The 15,803-nt window shown below is 49.8% G+C and overlaps 1 protein-coding gene across 13 annotated transcripts in view; it reads right to left on the bottom strand.

Moving 5' to 3' along the window:
- LOC118380881 (elongation factor 1-delta-like) overlaps positions 1 to 15,803 on the bottom strand; it is a 55,010-nt gene that overhangs the window by 16,610 nt on the left and 22,597 nt on the right. For 2 of the 13 annotated variants that reach the window (XM_052508038.1, XM_052508037.1), the window contains exon 2: positions 2,801 to 2,927. In XM_052508038.1, the coding sequence (XP_052363998.1) occupies positions 2,801 to 2,920 (120 nt within the window). In that variant the 5' untranslated portion in view covers positions 2,921 to 2,927. Of the gene's footprint in view, positions 1 to 2,426; positions 2,437 to 2,460; positions 2,474 to 2,494; positions 2,508 to 2,528; positions 2,539 to 2,562; positions 2,573 to 2,596; positions 2,607 to 2,630; positions 2,641 to 2,664; positions 2,675 to 2,698; positions 2,709 to 2,732; positions 2,743 to 2,766; positions 2,777 to 2,800; positions 2,928 to 15,803 lie in introns of those variants that run through there. The other 11 variants (XM_052508041.1, XM_052508043.1, XM_052508044.1 and 8 more) reach the window with 11 other exon arrangements.

The following is a 15,803-nucleotide window of genomic DNA, read 5'->3' as shown; positions in this document are numbered from 1 at the left end:
TAAGAGTTCCAGAACGTTACTAAGAGTTCCAGAACGTTACTAAGAGTTCCAGAACGTTACAACAGCCGCGCGTTACTAAGAGTTCCAGAACGTTACAACAGCCGCGCGTTACTAAGAGTTCCAGAACGTTACTAAGAGTTCCAGAACGTTACTAAGAGTTCCAGAACGTTACAACAGCCGCGAGTTACTAAGAGTTCCAGAACGTTACAACAGCCGCGCGTTACTAAGAGTTCCAGAACGTTACAACAGCCGCGCGTTACTAAGAGTTCCAGAACGTTACAAGAGTTCCAGAGTTACTAAGAGTTCCAGAATGTTACAACAGCCGCGCGTTACTAAGAGTTCCAGAACGTTACAACAGCCGCGAGTTACTAAGAGTTCCAGAACGTTACAACAGCCGCGAGTTACTAAGAGTTCCAGAACGTTACTAAGAGTTCCAGAATGTTACAACAGCCGCGAGTAACTAAGAGTTCCAGAATGTTACAACAGCCGCGAGTTACTAAGAGTTCCAGAACGTTACAACAGCCGTGAGTTACTAAGAGTTCCAGAACATTACAACACCCGCGAGTTACTAAGAGTTCCAGAACGTCACAACAGCCGCGAGTTACTAAGAGTTCCAGAACGTTACAACAGCCGTGAGTTACTAAGAGTTCCAGAACATTACAACACCCGCGAGTTACTAAGAGTTCCAGAACGTTACTAAGAGTTCCAGAACGTCACAACAGCCAGAGTTACTAAGAGTTCCAGAACGTTACAACAGCCGTGAGTTACTAAGAGTTCCAGAACATTACAACACCCGCGAGTTACTAAGAGTTCCAGAACGTCACAACAGCCGCGAGTTACTAAGAGTTCCAGAACGTTACAACAGCCGTGAGTTACTAAGAGTTCCAGAACATTACAACACCCGCGAGTTACTAAGAGTTCCAGAACGTTACAACGGCCGCGAGTTACAGAGAGTTACTAAGAGTTCCAGAACGTTACTAAGAGTTCCAGAACGTTACAACGGCCGCGAGTTACAGAGAGTTCCAGAACGTTACTAAGAGTTCCAGAACGTTACTAAGAGTTCCAGGACGTTACTAAGAGTTCCAGAATGTTACAACAGCCGCGCGTTACTAAGAGTTCCAGAACGTTACTAAGAGTTCCAGAATGTGGTCCTTCTGCCTCAGTTGGTAGAGCATGTTCCAGGGTAGTGGGTTCGATCCCGGGACCACCCATACGTAGAATGTATGCACACATGACTGTAAGTCGCTTTGGATAAAAGCGTTCCAAATGTTATAATATTCCATAAATGGCATATATATACAGCCGCGCGTATACTAAGATTCCATATATTATAAGATTCCAGAATGTTACAACAGCCGCGCGTTACTAAGAGTTCCAGAACGTTACAACAGCCGCGAGTTACTAAGAGTTCCAGAATGTTACAACAGCCGCGAGTTACTAAGAGTTCCAGAATGTTACAACAGCCGCGAGTTACTAAGAGTTCCAGAATGTTACAACAGCCGCGAGTTACTAAGAGTTCCAGAACGTTACAACAGCCGCGAGTTACTAAGAGTTCCAGAATGTTACAACAGCCGCGAGTTACTAAGAGTTCCAGAACGTTACAACAGCCGCGAGTTACTAAGAGTTCCAGAACGTTACTAAGAGTTCCAGAATGTTACAACAGCCGCGAGTTACTAAGAGTTCCAGAACGTCACAACAGCCGCGAGTTACTAAGAGTTCCAGAACGTTACAACAGCCGTGAGTTACTAAGAGTTCCAGAACATTACAACACCCGCGAGTTACTAAGAGTTCCAGAACGTTACTAAGAGTTCCAGAACGTTACTAAGAGTTCCAGAACATTACAACACCCGCGAGTTACTAAGAGTTCCAGAACGTTACTAAGAGTTCCAGAACGTTACTAAGAGTTCCAGAACGTTACTAAGAGTTCCAGAACGTTACAACAGCCGCGAGTTACTAAGAGTTCCAGAACGTTACAACAGCCGTGAGTTACTAAGAGTTCCAGAACATTACAACACCCGCGAGTTACTAAGAGTTCCAGAACGTTACTAAGAGTTCCAGAACGTTACTAAGAGTTCCAGAACGTTACTAAGAGTTCCAGAACGTTACTAAGAGTTCCAGAACGTTACAACAGCCGCGAGTTACTAAGAGTTTCATCCTAACTGAACATTCCCAGCAGCACCAGTTGAAACATGGAGGACAGGACAGAGGCTAGACCTGACTGACAGATGTTTTCAGCCCAGCTAATAAAAGGTTAGTGTTTGGCTTAACACACACGAACTCAGAGGACTGTCTGAAAGGGTCCCAACTTAGTGGCGTCTCAACTGATACTCTATCAGAACCTCATGGCACCTCATCACACCACGTTCTTTAGTAAAGCAGGTACCTGGGGAGAGAGAGTGTGTGTGTGTGTGTCGTTATGTCAGTACCTGGTGGTGTGAGTGTATGCCGTTACGTGGGTACCTGGTGGTGTGAGTGTGTGCCGTTACGTCAGTACCTGGTGGTGTGAGTGTGTGCCGTTACGTGGGTACCTGGTGGTGTGAGTGTATGCCGTTACGTGGGTACCTGGTGGTGTGAGTGTATGCCGTTACGTCAGTACCTGGTGGTGTGAGTGTATGCCGTTACGTGGGTACCTGGTGGTGTGAGTGTATGCCGTTACGTGGGTACCTGGTGGTGTGAGTGTATGCCGTTACGTGGGTACCTGGTGGTGTGAGTGTATGCCGTTACGTCAGTACCTGGTGGTGTGAGTGTATGCCGTTACGTGGGTACCTGGTGGTGTGAGTGTATGCCGTTACGTCAGTACCTGGTGGTGTGAGTGTGTGGAGGGGCCGTTGGCTCCCTCGTAGAAGCGTCTCTCAGCCTCGTCGTAGCGGGGCTTCTCAAACCAGATGTTATCTTCACCAAGGCACTGTAGACCAGACATGATGATACTGATGGAGAAGGAGAGAGAGAAAGTGAGAAGAACAGAGAGGAAGTTAGAGAGACATGAGCTCCTGAGAACTTCTGCAAAAATGTAATTTAATTTAATTTGAGTTGAATAAATGTAGATAAAATCCAAGTTTTTCACATCCAAACATTCACTCCACAGCCAAATTCCAGACCTACAAACATGTCTGGTTAGAGTTACTAAGAGTTCCAGAACATTACAACAGCCGCAAGTTACTAAGAGTTCCAGAACGTTACAACAGCCGCGAGTTACTAAGAGTTCCAGAACATTACAACAGCCGCGAGTTACTAAGAGTTCCAGAACGTTACAACAGCCGCGAGTTACTAAGAGTTCCAGAACGTTACAACAGCCGCGAGTTACTAAGAGTTCCAGAACGTTACTAAGAGTTCCAGAACGTTACAACAGCCGCGAGTTACTAAGAGTTCCAGAACGTTACTAAGAGTTCCAGAACGTTACAACAGCCGCGAGTTACTAAGAGTTCCAGAACATTACAACAGCCGCGAGTTACCGTCAGCTCCCAGCTGCGCCTGGACACCATTTGTGAATTGATCGCCCCCATCTAGCTTCAGAGTTTGTTCTGTTAGGTGACCTAAACTGGGACATGCTTAACACCCCGGCAGTCCTACAATCTAAGCTAGATGCCCTCAATCTCACTCAAATCATCAAGGAACCCACCAGGTACAACCCTAACTCTGTAAACAAGGGCACCCTCATAGACGTCATCCTGACCAACTGGCCCTCCAAATATACCTCCGCTGTCTTCAACCAGGATCTCAGCGATCACTGCCTCATTCCTGATCCGCCAAGCCGCAGTCAAACGACCACCCCTCATCACTGTCAAACGCTCCCTAAAACACTTCTGTGAGCAGGCCTTTCTAATCGACCTGGCCCGTGTATCCTGGAAGGACATTGACCTCATCCCGTCAGTTGAGGATGCCTGGTCATTCTTTAAAAGTAACTTCCTCACCATTTTAGATAAGCATGCCCGTTCAAAAATGCAGAACCAAGAACAGATACAGCCCTTGGTTCACTAAGACCTGACTGCCCTCGACCAGCACAAAAACATCCTGTGGCGGACTGCAACTAAGCATTCGAATAGCCCCCGTGATATGCAACTGTTCAGGGAAGTCAGGAACCAATAAGAGTCAGTCAGGAAAGCTAAGGCCAGCTTCTTCAGGCAGAAGTTTGCATCCTGTAGCTCCAACTCCAAAAAGTTCTGGGACACTGTGAAGTCTATGGAGAACAAGAGCACCTCCTCCCAGCTGCCCACTGCACTGAGGCTAGCACGGTCTCCACCGACCATGATTATCGAAAACTTCAATAAGCACTTCTCAACGGCTGGCCATGCCTTCCGCCTGGCTACTCCAACCTCGGCCAACAGCTCCGCCCCCCCCGTAGTTCCTCACCCAAGCCTCTCCAGGTTCTCCTTTACCCAGATCCAGATAGCAGATGTTCTGAAAGAGCTGCAAAACCTGGACCCGTACAAATCAGCTGGGCTTGACAATCTGGACCCGCTATTTCTGAAACTATCTGCCGCCATTGTCGCACCCCTATTACCAGCCTGTTCAACCTCTCTTTCATATCGTCTGAGATCCCCAGAGGTTGGAAAGCTGCCGCAGTCATCCCCCTCTTCAAGGGGAGACACCCTCCAAACTGCTATAGACCTATATCCATCCTGCCCTGCCTATCTAAGGTCTTCTAAAGCCAAGTCAACAAACAGGTCACTGACCATCTCGAATCCCACCGTACCTTCTCCTGTGCAATCTGGTTTCCAGAGCGGTCACAACCTCAGCCACACTCAAGGTACTAAATGATATCATAACCGCCATCGATAAAACAGTACTGTGCAGCCGTCTTCATCGAGTTCCCAAGAACTTTCGACTCTGTCAATCACCAAATTCTTATCGGCAGACTCAACAGCCTCGGTTTTCGGATGACTGCCTTGCCTGGTTCACCAATTACTTTGCAGACAGAGTTCAGTGTGTCAAATCAGAGGGCATGCTGTCCGGTCCTCTGGCAGTCTCTATGGGGGTGCCACAGGGTTCAATTCTCGGGCCGACTCTTTTCTCTGTATATATCAATGATGTTGCTCTTGCTGCGGGCGATTCCCTGATCCACCTCTATGCAGACGACACCATTCTATATACTTCCCCGTCATTGGACACTGTGCTACAACAAACGAGCTTCAATGCCATACAGCACTCCTTCCGTGGCCTCCAACTGCTCTTAAACGTTAAAACCAAATGCATGCTTTTCAACCGATCGCTGCCTGCACCCGCATGCCCGACTAGCATCACCACCCTGGATGGTTCCAACCTTGAATATGTGGACATCTATAAGTACCTAGGTGTCTGGCTAGACTGCAAACTTCCTTCCAGACTCACATCAAACATCTCCAATCAAAAATCAAATCCAGAGTCGGCTTTCTATTCCGCAACAAAGCCTCCTTCACTCACGCTGCCAAGCTTACCTAGTAAAACTGACTATCCTACCGATCCTCGTTACAACATGTCATCTACAAAATGGCTTCCAACAATCTACTCAGCAAACTGGATGCAGTCTACCACAGTGCCATCCGTTTTGTCACTAAAGCACCTTATACCACCCACCACTGCGACTTGTATGCTCTAAGGCTGGCCCTCACTACATATTCGTTACCAGACCCACTGGCTCCAGGTCATCTACAAGTCCATGCTAGGTAAAACTCCGTTATCTCAGTTCACTGGTCACGATGGCAACACCCATCCGTAGCAGTTCCAGCAGGTGTATCTCACTGATCATCCCTAAAGCCAACACCTCATTTGGCCGCCTTTCGTTCCAGTACTCTGCTGCCTGTGACTGGAACGAGTTCGCTGAAGTTGGAGACTTTTATCTCCCTCTCCAACTTCAAACATCAGCTATCCGAGCAGCTAACCGATCGCTGCAGCTGTACATAGTCTATAGGTAAATAGCTCACCCTTTTTCACCTACCTCATTCCCATACTGTTTTTATACTGTTTTTATTTATTTACTTTTCTGCTCTTTTGCACACCAATATCTCTACCTGTACATGCCCATCTGATCATTTATCACTCCAGTGTTAATCTGCAAAATTGTATTATTCGCCTACCTCCTCATGCCTTTTGCACACATTGTTATAGACTGCCCATTTTTTCTACTGTGTTATTGACTTGCTAATTGTTTACTCCATGTGTAACTCTGTGTTGTCTGTTCACACTGCTATGCTTTATCTTGGCCAGGTCGCAGTTGCAAATGAGAACTTGTTCTCAACTAGCCTACCTGGTTAAATAAAGGTGAAATAAAAAATAAAAAAAACTAAGAGTTCCAGAAAGTTACAACAGCCGCGAGTTACTAAGAGTTCCAGAACGTTACTAAGAGTTCCAGAATGTTACAACAGCCGCGAGTAACTAAGAGTTCCAGAACGTTACAACAGCCGCGAGTTACTAAGAGTTCCAGAACGTTACTAAGAGTTCCAGAACGTTACAACAGCCGCGAGTTACTAAGAGTTCCAGAACGTTACAACAGCCGCGAGTTACTAAGAGTTCCAGAATGTTACTAAGAGTTCCAGAACGTTACAACAGCCGCGAGTTACTAAGAGTTCCAGAACGTTACAACAGCCGCAAGTTACTAAGAGTTCCAGAATGTTACAACAGCCGCGAGTTACTAAGAGTTCCAGAACGTTACAACAGCCGCGAGTTACTAAGAGTTCCAGAGTTACTAAGAGTTCCAGAACGTTACAACAGCCGTGAGTTACTAAGAGTTCCAGAAACGTTACAACACCCGCGAGTTACTAAGAGTTCCAGAATTACAACAGTTACTAAGAGTTCCAGAACGTTACAACAGCCGCGAGTTACTAAGAGTTCCAGAACGTTACAACACCCGCAAGTTACTAAGAGTTCCAGAACGTTACAACAGCCGCGAGTTACTAAGAGTTCCAGAACGACAACAGCCGCGAGTTACTAAGAGTTCCAGAATGTTACAACAGCCGCGAGTTACTAAGAGTTCCAGAACGTTACAAACACCCGCGAGTTACTAAGAGTTCCAGAACGTTACAACAGCCGCGAGTTACTAAGAGTTCCAGAATGTTACAACAGCCCCGAGTTACTAAGAGTTCCAGAATGTTACAACAGCCGCGAGTTACTAAGAGTTCCAGAATGTTACAGCCGCGAGTTACTAAGAGTTCCAGAATGTTACAACAGCCGCGAGTTACTAAGAGTTCCAGAATGTTACAACAGCCGCGAGTTACTAAGAGTTCCAGAATGTTACAACAGCCGCGAGTAACTAAGAGTTCCAGAATGTTACAACAGCCGCGAGTTACTAAGAGTTCCAGAACGTTACAAACACCCGCGAGTTACTAAGAGTTCCAGAATGTCTGGTTAGAGTGTTGGACTAGTTAACTGTAAGGTTGCAAGCTTGGATCCCCTGAGCTGACAAGGTGAAAATCTGTCGTTCTGCCCCTGAGCAAGGCAGTTCCTAGGCCGTCATTGAAAATAAGAATTTCTTCTTAACTGACTTGCCTGGTTAAATAAAGGTATAAAAACATTTTTTTAAATGAAAGAAAAAAAATTGGAAATCGGCGCCCAAAAATACAGATTTCCGATTGTTATGAAAACTTGAAATCATCCCTAATTAAATCGGCCATTACAATTAATCGGTCAACCTCTACTCCAGAGTACAGGCCTCGGTGTAACGCTTATTCCTTCGACGATAAACGCAAATCCGACTATTACCCCATGTCAGACAAAACCGCTACTCGCCAGTGAAGAGCACTTTTTGCCAGTCCTGTCTGGCCAACGACGGTGGGTTTGTGCCAATAGGCAACGTTGTTGCCAGTGATGTCCGGTGAGGACCTGCTATACAACAGGCATACAAGCCCTCAGTCCAGCCTCTCTTAGCCTATTGCGGACAGTCTGAACACTGATGGAGGGACTGTGCGTTCCTGGTGTAACTTGGGTAGTTGTTGCCATCCTGTACCTGTCCTGCAGGTGTGATGTTCAGATGTACCGATCCTATGCAGGTGTTGTTACACGTGGTCTGCCACTGTGAGGACGATCAGCTGTCCGCCCTGTCTTCCTGTAGCGCTGTCTTAGGCGTCTCACAGTACAGACATTGCAATTCATTGCCCCGGCCACATCTGCAGTCCTCATGCCTCCTTGCAGCATGCCTAAGGCACGTTTACGCAGATGTGCAGGGACCCTGGGCTTCTTTCTTTTGGTGTTTTTCAGAGTCAGTAGAAAGGCCTCTTTAGCGTCCTAAGTTTTCATAACTGTGACCTTAATTGCCTACCGTCTGTAAGCTGTTAGTGTCTTAACGACCGTTCCACAGGTGCATGTTCATGAATTGTTTATGATTCATTGAACAAGCATGGGAAACAGTGCTTAAATCCTTTACAATGAAGATCTGGGAAGTTTTGGGGATTTTTACGAATTCTTTGAAAGACAGGGTCCTGAAAAAGGGATGTTTATATGTATTTATTATGGATCCCCATTAGTTCCTGCCAAGGCAGCAGCTACTATTCCTGGGGTTTATTATGGATCCCCATTAGTTCCTGTCAAGGCAGCAGCTACTCTTCCTGGGGTTTATTATGGATCCCCATTAGTTCCTGTCAAGGTAGCAGCTACTCTTCTTGGGGTTTATTATGGATCCCCATTAGTTCCTGACAAGGCAGCAGCTACTCTTCCTGGGGTTTATTATGGATCCCCATTAGTTCCTGACAAGGCAGCAGCTACTCTTCCTGGTGTTTAGTATGGATCCCCAGTAGTTCCTGCCAAGGCAGCGCCTACTCTTCCTGAGTTTTATTATGGATCCCCATTAGTTCCTGACAAGGCAGCAGCTACTCTTCCTGGGGTTTAGTATGGATCCCCAGTAGTTCCTGCCAAGGCAGCGCCTACTCTTCCTGAGTTTTATTATGGATCCCCATTAGTTCCTGTCAAGGCAGCAGCTACTCTTCCTGGGGTTTATTATGGATCCCCATTAGTTCCTGCCAAGGCAGCAGCTACTCTTCCTGGGGTTTATTATGGATCCCCATTAGTTCCTGCCAAGGCAGCAGCTACTCTTCCTGGGGTTTATTATGGATCCCCATTAGTTCCTGCCAAGGCAGCAGCTACTCTTCCTGGGGTTTATTATGGATCCCCATTTAGTTCCTGCCAAGGCAGCAGCTACTCATCCTGGGGTTTATTATGGATCCCCATTAGTTCCTGCCAAGACAGCAGCTACTCTTCCTGGGGTTTATTGTGGATCTCCATTAGTTCCTGCCAAGGCAGCAGCTACTCTTCCTGGGGTTTATTATGGATACCCATTAGTTCCTGCCAAGGCAGCATCTACTCTTCCTGGGGTTTATTATGGATCCCCATTTAGTTCCTGCCAAGGCAGCAGCTACTCATCCTGGGGTTTATTATGGATCCCCATTAGTTCCTGCCAAGGCAGCAGCTATTCTTCCTGGGGTTTATTATGGATTCCCATTAGTTCCTGTCAAGGCAGCAGCTACTCTTTCTGGGGTTTATTATGGATCCCCATTTAGTTCCTGCCAAGGCAGCAGCTACTCATCCTGGGGTTTATTATGGATCCCCATTAGTTCCTGCCAAGACAGCAGCTACTCTTCCTGGGGTTTATTATGGATTCCCATTAGTTCCTGTCAAGGCAGCAGCTACTCTTTCTGGGGTTTATTATGGATCCCCATTTAGTTCCTGCCAAGGCAGCAGCTACTCATCCTGGGGTTTATTATGGATCCCCATTAGTTCCTGCCAAGACAGCAGCTACTCTTCCTGGGGTTTATTGTGGATCTCCATTAGTTCCTGCCAAGGCAGCAGCTACTCTTCCTGGGGTTTATTATGGATACCTATTAGTTCCTGCCAAGGCAGCATCTACTCTTCCTGGGGTTTATTATGGATCCCCATTTAGTTCCTGCCAAGGCAGCAGCTACTCATCCTGGGGTTTATTATGGATCCCCGTTAGTTCCTGCCAAGACAGCAGCTACTCTTCCTGGGTTTATTATGGATCCCCGTTAGTTCCTGCCAAGACAGCAGCTACTCTTCCTGGGGTTTATTGTGGATCTCCATTAGTTCCTGCCAAGGCAGCAGCTCCTCTTCCTGGGGTTCAAAACTAAGTTATACATTTTTTACATTCACAACAGATTTCACAACACACTAAGTGTGTGCCCTCAGGCCCCTACTCTACTACCACATACCTACAGCACTAAATACATAAATCTAATTTAACTTATTTTGCATGAGTTACTTGATGTGGACTAGAGTTCCATGTAGTCATGGCTCTACTTAGTACTGTGCGCCTCCCATAGTCTGTTCTGGACTTGGGGACTGTGAAGAGACCTCTGGTGGCATGTCTTGTGGGGTATGCATGGGTGTCCGAGCTGTGCACCAGTAGTTAAGACAGACAGCTCATTAAACATGTCAATACCGCTCATAAATACAAGTAGTGATGAAGTCAATCTCTCCTCCACTTTGAGCCAGGAGAGACTGACATGCATATTATTAATATTAGCTCTCTGTGTACATCCAAGAGCCAGCCGTACTGCAATTTTCCTTAGTGCCTCTTTGTGGCACCTGACCACAGGACTGAACAGTAGTCCAGGTGGGACTAAACTAGGGCCTGTAGAACCTGCCTTGTTGATAGTGTTATTAAGAAGGTAGAAACTAGGGCCTGTAGGACCTGCCTTGTTGATAGTGTTGTTAAGAAGGTAGAAACTAGGGCCTGTAGGACCTGCCTTGTTGATAGTGTTGTTAAGAAGGTAGAAACTAGGGCCTGTAGGACCTGCCTTGTTGATAGTGCTGTTAAGAAGGTAGAAACTAGGGCCTGTAGGACCTGCCTTGTTGACAGTGCTGTTAAGAAGGCAGAGCAGCGCTTTATTATAGACAGACTTCTCCCCAACCCAATCCAGGGTTACTCCAAGCAGTTTAGTCACCTCAACTTGTTCAATTTCCACATTAGAGGTTAGTTGAGGTTTAGGGTTTAGTGAAGGATTTGTCCGGATTTGTACCAGGCGCAACAGGAACGTTCATATGAACGCTGGAGAAGCTCTCAACTGTGCAGGTATGGTGTTGTGGGAGACCAGGCGTGTATGGTGTTGTGGGAGACCAGGCGTGTATGGTGTTGTGGGAGACCAGGCGTGTATGGTGTTGTGGGAGACCAGGCGTGTATGGTGTTGTGGGAGACCAGGCGTGTATGGTGTTGTGTGGGAGACCGGGCGTGTATGGTGTTGTGTGGGAGACCAGGCGTGTATGGTGTTGTGGGAGACCAGGCGTGTATGGTGTTGTGGGAGACCAGGCGTGTATGGTGTTGTGGGAGACCAGGCGTGTATGGTGTTGTGGGAGACCGGGCGTGTATGGTGTTGTGGGAGACCGGGCGTGTATGGTGTTGTGTGGGAGACCGGGCGTGTATGGTGGTGTGTGGGAGACCGGGCGTGTATGGTGTTGTGGGAGACCAGGCGTGTATGGTGTTGTGGGAGACCAGGCGTGTATGGTGTTGTGGGAGACCAGGCGTGTATGGTGTTGTGTGGGAGACCAGGCGTGTATGGTGTTGTGTGGGAGACCAGGCGTGTATGGTGTTGTGTGGGAGACCAGGCGTGTATGGTGTTGTGGGAGACCAGGCGTGTATGGTGTTGTGTGGAGACCAGGCGTGTATGGTGTTGTGGGAGACCGGGCGTGTATGGTGTTGTGGGAGACCAGGCGTGTATGGTGTTGTGGGGAGACCAGGCGTGTATGGTGTTGTGGGAGACCAGGCGTGTATGGTGTTGTGGGAGACCAGGCGTGTATGGTGTTGTGGGAGACCAGGCGTGTATGGTGTTGTGGGAGACCAGGTGTGTATGGTGTTGTGTGGAGACCAGGCGTGTATGGTGTTGTGTGGAGACCAGGCGTGTATGGTGTTGTGGGAGACCAGGCGTGTATGGTGTTGTGTGGAGACCAGGCGTGTATGGTGTTGTGTGGGAGACCAGGCGTGTATGGTGTTGTGTGGGAGACCAGGCGTGTATGGTGTTGTGGGAGACCAGGCGTGTATGGTGTTGTGTGGGAGACCAGGCGTGTATGGTTGTGTGGGAGACCAGGCGTGTATGGTGGTGTTGTGGGAGACCAGGCGTGTATGGTGTTGTGTGGGAGACCAGGCGTGTATGGTGTTGTGTGGAGACCAGGCGTGTATGGTGTTGTGTGGAGACCAGGCGTGTATGGTGTTGTGGGGAGACCAGGCGTGTATGGTGTTGTGTGGGAGACCAGGCGTGTATGGTGTTGTGTGGGAGACCAGGCGTGTATGGTGTTGTGTGGGAGACCAGGCGTGTATGGTGTTGTGTGGGAGACCAGGCGTGTATGGTGTTGTGTGGGAGACCAGGTGTGTATGGTGTTGTGTGGGAGACCAGGCGTGTATGGTGTTGTGTGGGAGACCAGGTGTGTATGGTGTCGTGTGGGAGACCAGGCGTGTATGGTGTTGTGTGGGAGACCAGGCGTGTATGGTGTTGTGTGGGAGACCAGGCGTGTATGGTGTTGTGGGAGACCAGGCGTGTATGGTGGTGTGTGGAGACCAGGCGTGTATGGTGTTGTGTGGGAGACCAGGCGTGTATGGTGTTGTGGGGAGACCAGGCGTGTATGGTGTTGTGTGGGAGACCAGGCGTGTATGGTGTTGTGTGGAGACCAGCGTGTATGGTGTTGTGGGGGAGACCAGGCGTGTATGGTGTTGTGGGAGACCAGCGTGTATGGTGTTGTGGGAGACCAGGCGTGTATGGTGTTGTGGGAGACCAGGCGTGTATGGTGTTGTGTGAGACCAGCGTGTATGGTGTTGTGTGGGAGACCAGCGTGTATGGTGTTGTGTGGGAGACCAGGCGTGTATGGTGTTGTGTGGAGACCAGGCGTGTATGGTGTTGTGTGGGAGACCAGGCGTGTATGGTGTTGTGTGGGGAGACCAGGCGTGTATGGTGTTGTGGGAGACCAGGCGTGTATGGTGTTGTGGGAGACCAGGCGTGTATGGTGTTGTGGGAGACCAGGCGTGTATGGTGTTGTGGGAGACCAGGCGTGTATGGTGTTGTGGGGGAGACCAGGCGTGTATGGTGTTGTGGGAGACCAGGCGTGTATGGTGTTGTGTGGGAGACCAGGCGTGTATGGTGTTGTGTGGGGAGACCAGGCGTGTATGGTGTTGTGTGGGAGACCAGGCGTGTATGGTGTTGTGGGAGACCAGGCGTGTATGGTGTTGTGGGAGACCAGCGTGTATGGTGTTGTGTGGGAGACCAGCGTGTATGGTGTTGTGGGAGACCAGGCGTGTATGGTGTTGTGGGAGACCAGGCGTGTATGGTGTTGTGGGAGACCAGGCGTGTATGGTGTTGTGGGAGACCAGGCGTGTATGGTGTTGTGGGAGACCAGGCGTGTATGGTGTTGTGTGGGAGACCAGGCGTGTATGGTGTTGTGTGGGAGACCAGGCGTGTATGGTGTTGTGTGGAGACCAGGCGTGTGGGAGACCAGGCGTGTATTGTGTGGGAGACCAGGCGTGTATGGTGTTGTGGGAGACCAGGCGTGTATGGTGTTGTGTGGAGACCAGGCGTGTATGGTGTTGTGTGGGGAGACCAGGCGTGTATGGTGTTGTGGGAGACCAGGCGTGTATGGTGTTGTGTGGGAGACCAGGCGTGTATGGTGTTGTGTGGAGACCAGGCGTGTATGGTGTATGTGTGGGAGACCAGGCGTGTATGGTGTTGTGGGAGACCAGGCGTGTATGGTGTTGTGTGGGAGACCAGGCGTGTATGGTGTTGTGTGGGAGACCAGGCGTGTATGGTGTTGTGGGAGACCAGGCGTGTATGGTGTTGTGGGGAGACCAGGCGTGTATGGTGTTGTGTGGGAGACCAGGCGTGTATGGTGTTGTGTGGGAGACCAGGCGTGTATGGTGTTGTGTGGGAGACCAGGCGTGTATGGTGTTGTGTGGGAGACCAGGCGTGTATGGTGTTGTGGGAGAGACCAGGCGTGTATGGTGTTGTGGGAGACCAGGCGTGTATGGTGTTGTGTGGGAGACCAGGCGTGTATGGTGTTGTGTGGAGACCGGGCGTGTATGGTGTGTTGTGGGAGACCAGGCGTGTATGGTGTTGTGTGGGAGACCAGGCGTGTATGGTGTTGTGTGGGAGACCAGGCGTGTATGGTGTTGTGTGAGACCAGGCGTGTATGGTGTTGTGTGAGACCAGGCGTGTATGGTGTTGTGTGGAGACCAGGCGTGTATGGTGTTGTGTGGGAGACCAGGCGTGTATGGTGTTGTGTGGAGACCAGCGTGTATGGTGTTGTGTGGGAGACCAGGCGTGTATGGTGTTGTGTGAGACCAGGCGTGTATGGTGTTGTGTGGGAGACCAGGCGTGTATGGTGTTGTGTGGGAGACCAGGCGTGTATGGTGTTGTGTGGGAGACCAGGCGTGTATGGTGTTGTGGGAGACCAGGCGTGTATGGTGTTTGTGGGAGACCAGCGTGTATGGTGTTGTGGGAGACCAGGCGTGTATGGTGTTGTGTGAGACCAGGCGTGTATGGTGTTGTGTGGGAGACCAGCGTGTATGGTGTTGTGTGTGGGAGACCAGGCGTGTATGGTGTTGTGGGAGACCAGGCGTGTATGGTGTTGTGTGGGAGACCAGGCGTGTATGGTGTTGTGTGGAGACCAGGCGTGTATGGTGTTGTGTGGGAGACCAGGCGTGTATGGTGTTGTGTGGAGACCAGGCGTGTATGGTGTTGTGTGGGAGACCAGGCGTGTATGGTGTTGTGTGGGAGACCAGGGCGTGTATGGTGTTGTGTGGAGACCAGGCGTGTATGGTGGTGTGGGAGACCAGGCGTGTATGGTGTTGGGAGACCAGGCGTGTATGGTGTTGTGTGGGAGACCAGGCGTGTATGGTGTTGTGGGAGACCAGGTGTGTATGGTGTGTGTGGGAGACCAGGCGTGTATGGTGTTGTGGAGACCAGGCGTGTATGGTGTTGTGTGGGAGACCAGGCGTGTATGGTGTTGTGGGAGACCAGGCGTGTATGGTGGTGTGTGGGAGACCAGGCGTGTATGGTGTTGTGTGGAGACCAGGCGTGTATGGTGTTGTGTGGGAGACCGGGCGTGTATGGTGTTGTGTGGGAGACCGGGCGTGTATGGTGTTGTGTGGAGACCAGGCGTGTATGGTGGTGTGGGAGACCAGGCGTGTATGGTGTTGTGGGAGACCAGGCGTGTATGGTGGTGTTGTGGGAGACCAGGCGTGTATGGTGTTGTGTGAGACCAGGCGTGTATGGTGTTGTGTGGAGACCAGGCGTGTATGGTGTTGTGTGGGAGACCAGGCGTGTATGGTGTTGTGTGAGACCAGGCGTGTATGGTGTTGTGGGAGACCAGGCGTGTATGGTGTTGTGTGGAGACCAGGCGTGTATGGTGTTGTGTGGGAGACCAGGCGTGTATGGTGGTGTTTGTGGAGACCAGGCGTGTATGGTGTTGTGTGAGAGACCAGGCGTGTATGGTGTTGTGTGAGACCGGGCGTGTATGGTGTTGTGTGGGAGACCAGGCGTGTATGGTGTTGTGGGAGACCAGGCGTGTATGGTGTTGTGGAGACCAGGCGTGTATGGTGGTGTGGGAGACCAGGCGTGTATGGTGTTGTGTGAGACCAGGCGTGTATGGTGTTGTGGGAGACCAGGTGTGTATGGTGGTGTGTGGGAGACCGGGCGTGTATGGTGTTGTGTGGGAGACCAGGCGTGTATGGTGTTGTGTGGGAGACCGGGCGTGTATGGTGTTGTGGGAGACCAGGCGTGTATGGTGTTGTGGGAGACCAGGCGTGTATGGTGGTGTTGTGGGAGACCAGGCGTGTATGGTGTTGTGTGGGAGACCAGGCGTGTATGGTGTTGTGTGGAGACCAGGCGTGTATGGTGTTGTGT

This window comes from Oncorhynchus keta, unplaced genomic scaffold (assembly GCF_023373465.1).
Source record: "Oncorhynchus keta strain PuntledgeMale-10-30-2019 unplaced genomic scaffold, Oket_V2 Un_contig_3330_pilon_pilon, whole genome shotgun sequence".
NCBI classification, from domain to species: domain Eukaryota; kingdom Metazoa; phylum Chordata; class Actinopteri; order Salmoniformes; family Salmonidae; genus Oncorhynchus; species Oncorhynchus keta.
The sequence above is the reverse complement of the archived record's forward strand: the minus strand, read 5'-3'. Positions and strand labels throughout refer to the sequence as shown.